This window comes from Octodon degus, unplaced genomic scaffold (assembly GCF_000260255.1).
Source record: "Octodon degus isolate 3935 unplaced genomic scaffold, OctDeg1.0 scaffold00218, whole genome shotgun sequence".
NCBI lineage: Eukaryota > Metazoa > Chordata > Mammalia > Rodentia > Octodontidae > Octodon > Octodon degus.
The window spans coordinates 362,778-373,465 of NW_004524794.1; the positions used below are offsets into that span (position 1 = coordinate 362,778).

The window sequence follows — 10,688 nt, forward strand, 5'->3', positions numbered from 1 at the left end:
TGGCCTGGCTCAGCTATATCTAGGTGTGTTCGCGCATTGCCAAGCCAAGCGTGTCCTTCAGCGAAGCGTTCACACACCTGATGCCCCAAACAGAAGTGAGTGACAAGAGGCCCAACACATGGTGACCCTTGTTTTATTTTATTTGGAAGGAAACAACAGCGCCCCAGACTCCTACCAGGCGCTAGTGGGAAGAACATGCCAGAAAGCCACCTGTCATGGAAGTCGGTCCCTTCCCTCTGAGGCCACGGAAACAAACCCAAATGCTGCGTATCCTTAGCACATAACTGAACAGCAGCTGAGTGGGGCTAGGACTTCCACACCCCAAACACACTCAGGGGACTCCAGGAGCCCCACAGTCTGGGGTTGGATCATCTGCACACAAAAGCACTATGAACAGCAAGGGATGATGGTAGAGATGAGAATAAATAACAGAAAAGGGACCCCAGATATTCTCTCCTGTGATGATGACCGAGCCTAGGGATTGGTCTACTGCCTATGAAGAATATGTACACCTTGTCGGCAGGAACGGGGACAACCCCAGGAAGCCCACAGTGACTAAAGAGGGAGCAGCACAGCCTGGGAAGGGTGTTCATGCTGTGGGAGAAAGAGGGGAAGCCCTCCCATTGGCCCACTGTGGGACACACCACCAGCCCCTCATCCCCCGGCTGGCACGGGTCACACGATCTGGGTCAAAGCAATGGTGGGCCCCTTGTGGTCATCAAAGCGATCCATGGTCTTGAGGCTGAGGATCATGTGGAGCCCATACGTGAAGATGAAGAGCATGAAGAGGGATGTGAGCAGCCCCATCCAGATGCCCGGGGTGAAGAAACCCGCGCAGTCACTGGCATAGGAAAACTGCTCTCCTGTCACATTGAATGCCTGGATCTGGGGGACGGGAGGACTCAGGTCAGGAGGGAACAGGTGGAACACGTGGCCCCGTGTGCATAGAGGCCTGGGGTGGGGGCACTGAGCCTGTAGGAACTCCCTCCCCTGACCGCCACCACCCTGGCCGCACCTGGAAGTCCTGAAGGGTGATGTGCCACAGCGAGGGCTGCGTGTGGGGCACCAGCAGGCTGCCCATTTGGCTGTTGCTGCTCACATACTCGCAGCGGAAAGAGTAGACGCTGGGCCCTGTGACCTGGGAGGCATTGAAGGCGGTGATGGAGCCATTGCTGTGGATTTCAAGGCGCTCCATGGTGAACCAATCTCGGGCAGACACCGGGTAGAAGCGGCTCGCCAGGATGAACCTGGGAGGTGGCGGGAGTGGCGGGTTAGCAGGAGAAACAAGTCATGTGAGCCCACCCGCAGTCCACTGCCCCAGAACTCACTTGAATGTCACTGTGGCATCGAAGAGCCCGTTGTAGGTCAGTGAGAGTCTGGTCAAGGGAGAAGTGTGTGTCAGGGGGCAGAGTGGCTTTGAGAAGCAAGCACCCAGATCTACCCTACTAAAGTGCACCAGGGGGCTGGTGAGATGGCTCCGTGGTCTAAAGCACCTACTTAGAACAAGCTTAGCAAAGCACAGGGACCGCGGTTCAATCCCCCAGCACCACATGCCAGCCAGCCCTGCCCCCTGGTGGGCTGAGCTGGCCACGCACACACACACACACACACACACACACACACACACACACACATAAATAAATTTTAAAAATAAAGTGCACCAGGTCCCCACAGCCACTAAAGACTGTCCCCACTAGACAGAAGGGGACATAACCAAGCTGGGAACTGAGCTGGAACCAGCAGCTAGGTCCCGTATGTCTGGCCCCTCAGTCCACCATCCATCTTTTCAGCTCCCTCTTGGGGTCACAAGTGAGCTGCCTGCTGAGGTTTTGGGCTCAGGACAATGGGTAGGTCCAGGAGCCCCAGAATGGGTGACTGCACTATCTACAGCCCAGGGCCTACCAAGGCCTCATGGGCATGAGCAGTCCCCCTCCAACAGCCCACCTGAGACACCACCTATTGCCCCCTGGCTCCCTGTCTTGCCCCCTGCCCCAAGTGGCAGGAAGTCCCAACCCTGGCCCTCACTCAGCCAGGGAGTCGTTCCAGAAGGAGCCGGTGAGGTTGAGCTCCGGTGATCCAAAAGTGCGGTGGGTCAGGTCTTGCTGATGGCCTCTGTACTCCACAGAGAAATTCTGGGCCCAGAACAGGATCCTTGGGGCAGTGTCATTATAACTCACAGGTGGATGGATCACAAGTGATGCTGCCTGTTTTTGGAGCAGCTGGCGACCTAGCCCCCCAGCCACCATCGCTACATCTCGAGTCACCTGAGGGAAGAGCCAGGAAGCTTCTGCCAACTGTTCTGGGAGCACACCCCAACCCAGAGCTTGCCCTCCCCACTGGCACCCCAGGGCCTGCCCACAGGGCACAGGAGGCCCTTCCCAGCACACTGTGCCCGGGGACCCCACAAGGGTCCTCCACACCACCCTGAAGGACACATACCCGGGAGGGGCGGACAGCTGTGAACGCAGCAGTATAGGCGATGTCCTCAGACTTGAGAGTGCTCAGCACCTGCCCAATCACCTCATCTGAGGTGTGGCAAGAGAGCAGGGGACCCAGTCACCGGTGACAGCTTAAAGGAACACTTGTCCCCCCAGCTGCCAAGTGTGCCTAGGGACAGCCGCTTCATCCTTTCCCTTAGTCAGCCTCCCCAGCACAGCTGTGACTTCAGCCTCTAAGTCCCAGACAAGCGGGCCAACCTAAGGGTGTGGGAACAACCACTATGCTTTAGAGCAAAGACAAGTCCTCCAAATTGTTTTTTTGGGGCTTTTTTCTGTTCATTTTTTGGGACACAGTCTTGCTAGATCATCCAGGATGGCCTTGAAGTCATAATCCTCCTGCCTCAGCCTCTGGATGCTGGGATGACAGGAGTGTGCCACCACACCTGGCCTTCTTCTCCTAACTGTTCTGACCAGGTGTTTCTGGTCTTTTATAGCTGAAGTCCTGGGACTTGTGAACCTGGGCAAAGCCTGGGTCCCAGGCACTGCCCCGGGGCTATGGCGCTGCGAGGAGAAGGGCCTCAGGGTTGGGTGCAGATGCATGCCCCGCCTGGCCCACTCACCGTTGCCCGTGAGGACCTCCCTGGGCGCCATCAGACTGGAGCTGCAGACGGGACACAGCATGAGAGTCGCTCAGGGCCCAGGGCCCTCCCTCAGCCCACAGCCCCTCACCTGGTGCCAGGCAGCCCCCTGCTTGTCTGCTTACCTCAGACCCACCTGGAGGCCTGTCCTGTGACCCGGGGAGCCCTGCCTCACTGCGGAAGCTCACAGAGCACCCTGTCACCTCCACACCTGGCTCACCTGGCTGTGTAGGGCAGGCGGATGAGCAGCAGAGCGGGGAGGCTGGCATTGAGTTTCAGCTCACGCAGGGTGGCCAGGTCCACGTGCAGTGGGCTGGCACCCAGCTTCTCCTGCAGGTAGGTGGTCAGGGTGCTGACTGCATACCAGTCGACTGCAGGCAGCACCAGTGAGGAGGGAGCCAGGTCCAGGGCATTCTGGGGCAGAGGGGAGGGGAGGAGACTGAGTTGGGGGCCACACAATCCCCACTGTGGTCATAAAGGAGACTCCCCTGGGGCCCCTGACACTCACACCCCAGGCCTTTCAATGCTCAAAGCCTGCATGAAGCGTGTGTGTGTGTGTGCGCACGCGCGCACGCGCGTGTACCTGCACATGCGCACACTACAGGGGACTGAACCCAGGACTTTTGTACTGAGCTTTAGTCCCAGCACCCCCTGGCCTTTTTTGAGACAGAGGCTTGCTAAGTCACTCAGGCTGGGCTTGAGCTTGCAACCCTTCCACGTAAGCTGGGATTTCAAAGGGGGACCCATCACACCTGACCCAAAGGACATCATTTTTAGCATGCTGGGAGAGGGAGCACAGAATGCCCACCCACCCACGGCCTGGGCTGGAAGGAGATGCTCACCTCCAGGTTAGAAAAGGCGCTATCCTGCTTATTTCCAAACACGCCGCCATAGGCTGTGAAGTCCTCAATGCTAAGCTAAGGGAGAGGTAGAGAAGCAGCTCAGGTGGCTAGGCAACGACAAGGGCTAGGACAGGGGCCAGTGCTGCCTCAGGCCCCACAACCTCTGTTCCAGGTAGCGCTGGTACAGCAGGAGGGCAGGCCACAGGGGCCAGGTGGGAGCCCCCGCCCTGTTCCCAACACCCTCAGTCCAGAGGGACAAGACAGTCACAGGGCTGGCTCAGTAACCTCAGGAGCAGGAGTCAGCAGAAAGAGGAACAGGAGGGAAGCGAGGAGGGGGCAGGGCAGAAGTGAGGACAGGCCACCTCCAGTCAGAAGTAGGGTTGGAGCAACGGCCCAGCAATGTCCAAGGCAGACAGGATCCTTTCCAACAGGGGACAGGTCCCAAAGTCACCATGTGTGGTGGGACAGGAGGGAAACAAAGACTGGGAGCACGGTGGCAGAAGCCCAGTGGTCAGCCAAACTCTGGGGCCCATGGTAACCACAACACCACCCCCTTCCCTCCATGACCTCCAGGCGTCCTGTAACTCCAGCCACCACCCCAGCCTCCAGCTTCCTCTGGTTTCTGACCCACCAAGCTGCTTCCCTAATCTCACTGTTTAGCACACACACTTTCCCAGCTTCCCTCAGGCCAGGAACTCTGATCCCATGCAGTGCCTATGTTGTGCCCAGGGGGCTGGCTCACTTGCTCACTGACTTTCTTGTTTTTTGGTTTTATTTTGTTTTGTTGATACAGGCTCTCACTTGGTAGTCCAGGTTGGCCTTGAACTTGCAGTGATCCTCCTGCCTCAGTCTCCCAGGTGTGCCAGCTGGGCTTTCTTTAATCAAGAGACTAAGGCACTCCCTATTCCATACTGCTCATCTGGAACCCCCCTGCCACCTGTCTCTGTAGCCACACTGGCCCTTGCTGGAACTCACAGGACTCTAACGCCTGTGCCTGTCTCCCAAGCCAATGGCTCCTTCTCTCCCTCCCTCCCTCCCCCCCTCCCTCCCTCCCTCCCTCCCTCCCTCCAGATACCACCTCCTCAGCGACACCTTGCCTTACTACCCTCCTCCAACATCGTGTCCCCAGCTACTGCAGTGACACTGTAGGCTGTACTAATGCAGCATTTACTGGTTGTGCTCCTAAGAGTGTCAGCTCCCCAAGGGTAAGGGATTGGGTCACTGCTAACCACAGTGTCCCCAACACTCAGTCTCTGCTACATACACACTATGCCATCTTTGGCCAAGGAACAAATGAGAGAAAGAATGCCCAAATGCTAGCAGACCCCAAATAGGTGTTGTATATGGGCTAACATGTGTGCCTCCCAACCCTCTGAGTAAGATCATTTACAAGATCATTTCATGGCCCCAAAAACTGACAAGTGGTAGAACTAGGACTGAGTTCCAGTCTCATTACTTTTCTTTTTTTTCTTTTTTTTTTTTTTTGAGATAATAGTCTTGCTGTGTAGCTCAGGCTGGCCCTGAACTCTCAGCAATCCTCCTGTCTCAGCCTCCTGCATACTGGAATGACAGATGTGGGCCAACACACTTAGCTCTGATAATATATCTTACCACCTCCTAGCCAGACTAGGGCCAGCATGACCACCACTACCTGCCAACACAGCAACAAGGACTGAGCCAGGCAAGCCACTAATGAGGAGTGGACAAGCAGAGGCTTGATGGCCTCCCAAACAACAGCCCCATGCCACCCCTAGAAGCCGCCATGGAAAAAAAAATAAGAAGCTGTCCTGGGCTGCACACCTGCTTTGGGGACAGAAGCCTGGAGGGCAGAACACAGTGTGGATGGTTACAGACATAGACCAGAGAAAGGCCTGACAGAGCCAAGCTGAACCCCATGTGTGCTCTCTAAACTGTGGGACTCTAGCCAATTTTCCAGCCTACAAGCCTTGTCTTCCACGTGACCCAGCTAATGGCATCAGATGCGCAGCTGCATAGGAAATGATAAATAAGGGATCATTTCCAAGTTATTCTCTACAGTGGTTGAAGTCCGGTGTGTGACCTTGGGCAACAGTGTCTCTTCCCTAGCATCTCACCTGCAAGCTGTCCCCACCACACTAGAGGAAGTCAGGTGTGGCAGCACATATGCCTCTCACAGCAGCACTGAGAAGGCTGAGGCAGGAGGATCACCTCGAGCGTGAGGTCAGCCTGGGCTACACATTAAGACACTGCCTCAAAAAAAAAAAAAAAAAAGCAGAAAAAAAATTCTATATAAACCCCTTGGAGGGGCTGGGGAGATGGCTCAGTAGGATAAGCGCTTGACTGGCAAACGCAAGGATCTGAGTTCAATCCCCGGTTCCGCCAAATAAATAAATAAACAAACAAACAAACAAACAAACCCCTTGGAACTTAAGAGGTATCTGGCCTCTGTCTCCTCAGGATTCCACTGAAGCTTCTTAATAGCCACACCTTCCTACAGTTGGGATAAGGTCACTTGTGCTTCCCCTGGGGAGCAGACGTGGGGTTAGGGGTCTGCCTGCCTCCTGATGACCCACAACAGGCTGGGGCAGCCCACCTTGTCCTGCAGAAAGAGCAGCACATTCCGGGGGCCCAGCTCCAGGGCGGGGTCTAAGTAGGAAGAAAGCTGCATGTCGCTGGTGATGTGGCCCTCGTGCGTATCGGCCACAGGAGCCCACAGGTCCCTGGCAGGGGACAGAAGAGGTGCTGTCAAGCGGGGGCGCATGACTCGAGATTCGAAGCCCTCTGGACTCCCGTCTCCTCAGAGGGCCGAGCTCCTTAAAAGGGCGAGCCCCCTGAGCGAGGGACACAGCTCACCCTGGGTCTCGCAGCCCCCGCAGAGGGCAGCCCCCGGGTCGGGGAGGTTCCCAGTCCCGCGGCGCGGCGCGCAGCCCGCCCCAACCCCGCCCGGCCCGCTCACCGGTCACTCGACCACAGCACCAGCGGCACCTGCTGCTCCGGCGCCGCGGCTGCCACCGCCACTGCCGCCAGCAGTAGAAGTGGCCATGGCATGCGACAAGGAACCATAGCCCGCTGCACCCCGGTCTGAATTCGAACCGCCACAGTCGCCGCCATCACAGGCTCAGCCTCCACAGCCTCGGACGCCGGGCCGGGCAGATCAGATGACCTGTCGCCCCCGCTGGAGCCCCGCCCCGCCCCGCTATTGGCCCAGGTGCAGGCTGGCTCCTTAGGTTTACTCATGATTGGGCTAGGCGCGTGCCACTCACAGCTGCTCCTCTTCATTGGTTGGCTGTACGTGTGTCTAGGCGCGCACGCTCCGAGTGGGGAAAGGGGCGGGGCTAAACGCTACCGGCTCCGGCTGGGCTCGGCTGGCTCGGCTGGCTCGGCTGGCTCGGCTGGCTTAGCTGTGCTGGAGCAGACTGGGCTCGGCTGGGCAGGGCGACTACACGGAGCGTACACCCAAGCAAAAGTTCACCTTCCGTTTTACTCATTTTGCTCACCACTGCAAAAGTAGCATGTTTTTCCTGCAGACAGAGGATTCAGGGAAGAGAAGACAGCAATCCCTTGGAGGAGAGGAAAAGGCCCAGGGTAGCACCCGGAGGGACGCGGCACTGACCAGGGTGCGGCAGGTGGGTGATCCGGAAAGAGCCATCTAGAAGAGCAGGGAAAGCCCGGGGACGGTAGGACGTCGAGGTGTCCACGATCATCTGCCAGTTAAAGGCAGGCAGACTGTTCCTCAGACGCAGACACAGCTAGCCACCTGGCCGCGAGCCATGCCAGCGTAAATTAGAGCACGCACAGCCCAGGTTTGTCCTTTTGTAGGACTTGCCTCACAGGGAGGAGCCTGGCAGTTGCTTTCACCAAAACGTCTTTTTCTTTGCCGGGTTTTCTTTCTCAGACTGGAGATGGTGCAAACAAAAAGATACAATTGCCTCTTGAACTCTTCTTGATGGTATGTATGCTGATTAAATTAAAAGGAAGTGAACTATTATCTGAAACTTCCTTTTTTTTTTTACACTGGATTAAGGACAATTTATTGTTTTTATGTATAGAAAACTCAAGAGTACGCTTAGCCCAGTTTAGTGGCAAGTTCTTTAGCCTTTGCTTTTCCAGCTTGGCAATACGAGCCACAGATTTTGGACCCAGAACATTGCCTCCCCAGTGACGGCGGATCTCCTCGTATCTGTCATTGTAGTTGATCCTGATGGCCTCCACCAGCTTAGCCAGCGCACCTTTGTCCTCCAAGTTGACTTGTATGAAGGCGACAGTGGTACAGGTCTTCCTGTGGACCAGACGCCCCAGCCTGGCCCCCCCCTTGATGATGCAATAAGGGACCCCCATCTTGCGACACAGGGCAGGCAGGAACACGACCAGCTCGATGGGCTCCACGTCACGTGCAATCACCACGAGCTGAGCCTTCTTGTTCTCTACCAGAGTGGTGACAGTGTTGACACCTGCTCTGAGGACCAGTGGCCTCTTAGTGGGGACATCCCCTTTGCCAGCAGCTTTCTTCTCTGCCCAGGCCAACAGCCTCTGCTTCTTCTCTTGCTTGGTCTCTGGTCTGTACTTGTGGGCGAGCTTAAGCAGCTGGGTAGCTGTTGGGCGGTCCAAGGCCTGGGTGAACTGGTTAATCGCAGGGGGCACCTTCAGCCGTTTGTACAGGACGGCCCGCTGTCGCTGCAGCCGGATGTAGCGGGGCCATTTGACAAAGCGGGTGAGGTCTCTCATGGGCCGGATGTCCTGTCCAATGCCAAAATTCTTTGGCCTCTTCTCAAACAGGGGATTTACCACCTTCTTGGCCTCCTTCTTCACAACAGCAGGAGCTGGGGCCACCTTCTTGCCCTTGGCCTTCTCCCCTTTTGGCATCTCGGCCGGCTGACAGAAAGAGTGAAACTTCCTTTGAATATCAGAAATAAAATAGAAAGAGGGTAGGTTTCAGAGAGGTGCGCCATGAGGGCAAGGCTAAAATGTTAATGACACCTCCCTGAAGCTGGTGCTGTGGATTGAACGTGGCCTCTCACAGTAACTTCGCAGCAAAGCACTATCCAGCTCCTACAGCCCTATCAGTAGTACTTTTTGGTTTGTATGTTTTTGTTTTTGTCTTTTTGAGACAGAGTCTTGCTATGCAGTTCAGGCTGGCTTTGAGCAATTTTGTAGCCCAGGCTGGTCTCAAACTCACAATGATCCTCCTGCCTCAGACTTCCAAGTTGTTGTGTTTTTTGAGATAGAATCGTGCTCACTAGTTGAGGCTGGCCTGGAACTTACTGTGTAGCCCAGACCGGCCTTGAGCCTGTGGCAGTCCTCCTGCCTCAGCCTCCCAAGTGTTGGAATTACAGGTGTGCACCACCATGCCCAGCTATTATTATTCAGACCCTCTCACTAAGTTGTACAGACTGGGCTCACAGCTCACTATCCTCACACCTCAGCTTCCTGAGCAGCAGGTATTACAGGCTTCTTAAAGTATCTTACTATGGCCAGCTGTGGTGGCACACATCTGTAAATCCAGCACACAGAAGGCTGAGGCAGGAGGATCATCATGAGTTTGAGACCAGCCTGAGCTACAAAGTAAACTCAAAACCAGCGTGAATTGCATAGAGAGACCCTGTCTCAAAAAGAACAACAGAAAGAAAACAGTAATTTGAGTCTCACATGGCCACACCCTTCTGTGGCCAAAGTGCCCCATCGTACAATCCTTGCACAGCTGTCCTTGGGCAGCGCAGTGTGGGCTATCATGTCAGTGCCGCCACGAGCAAGTTTGTATATGTTGTTCGGTGCGTGTGTATGGCTTTTCTTTCTGTGGTGCCGGGGTTTAAAGCCAGGGCCATAGTGCTGAGTTAGATCCGCAACCCTTTTCTATTTTTTATTTTGAGACAGGGTCTTGCTAAGTCACTGCGGGGCTTCGACTTGTTGATCGTCCTGCCTCAGTCTCTCAGAACTCTGGGATCATAGGCATATGCTACCTTGCTCAGTTATAATATGGCATTTCAAAGGTACATAACTTGGTGTAGAATTGGTACATCATATCATAGGTGACAGGTTTTTTCAGGTAACTGGCACAGCAGAGAAACAGGCAGGAGAAAAAAAGGGAAAGGGGCTTTATTTTCTTTGAGAACACAGAGAATGTAGGGAAGATAAGGGAGTCTCTGGTTTGGAACAAAGGGAGGCTGAGGCTCTTGTGGCCTTTTACCAGGGGTGGGGTTTAGAGGGATGTTTAGACACACCTGAGGAGCTGACTGGGGCCTTCCCTGAGGAGGCGTGAAGGGTGAAAGGAAACTGTACCCCGGACTGAGATGGAGAAGGGGGAGGTGGCCTTGGGAAGATGGGCTTTTGTGTTAAGGGCTTCAGCCATATCAGATGACCACCATGATGACTGAACAATTCATACTAGGGCCAGAGCCTATCAATAGGGTATGTTTGGGGCTAGATAGGATCCCCCCCAAAGCCATAGCCACCTGGAACCTCTGGCTCTGACTTCACTTGGGAATAGGATCTGTGTGGCTCCATTTAAGTTAAAAGAAGAGGGGCTGGTGAGATGGCTCAGTGGTCCAAAGCACCTACTTAGAGCAAGCTAAGCTAAGCAAAACACAGGGACCACGGTTCAATCCCCCAGCACCACATGCCAGCCAGCCCCGCCCCCTGGTGGGCTGAGCTGGCCACACACACACATATACACACACACACACACAAATAAATAATTTAAAAAAAAAGTTAAAAGAAGAGCCAGGACTGGGGAGATAGCTCTGAGCACCTACCTTCCTGGCAAGCACAAGGACCTGACAAGTCCGACTTGCATG

The 10,688-nt window shown here is 55.2% G+C and overlaps 1 protein-coding gene and 1 pseudogene across 1 annotated transcript; both read right to left on the reverse strand.

Moving 5' to 3' along the window:
• Window positions 1–117: 117 nt before the first annotated feature.
• On the reverse strand, window positions 118–7,149 carry Atp6ap1 (ATPase H+ transporting accessory protein 1). The gene is made up of 10 exons (XM_004645138.3): window positions 6,854–7,149; window positions 6,491–6,617; window positions 3,919–3,993; window positions 3,297–3,490; window positions 3,059–3,099; window positions 2,440–2,525; window positions 2,026–2,264; window positions 1,329–1,376; window positions 1,016–1,247; window positions 118–885 (listed from the first exon to the last, which is right to left on the reverse strand). The coding sequence occupies exons 1-10, from the start codon at window positions 7,132–7,134 to the stop codon at window positions 676–678; spliced, it is 1,533 nt and encodes a 510-aa protein (XP_004645195.3). The 5' UTR covers window positions 7,135–7,149; the 3' UTR covers window positions 118–675.
• Window positions 7,150–7,904: 755 nt separating this feature from the next.
• Window positions 7,905–8,766, reverse strand: LOC101581503 (annotated as a pseudogene).
• Between the last annotated feature and the right edge of the window lie 1,922 nt (window positions 8,767–10,688).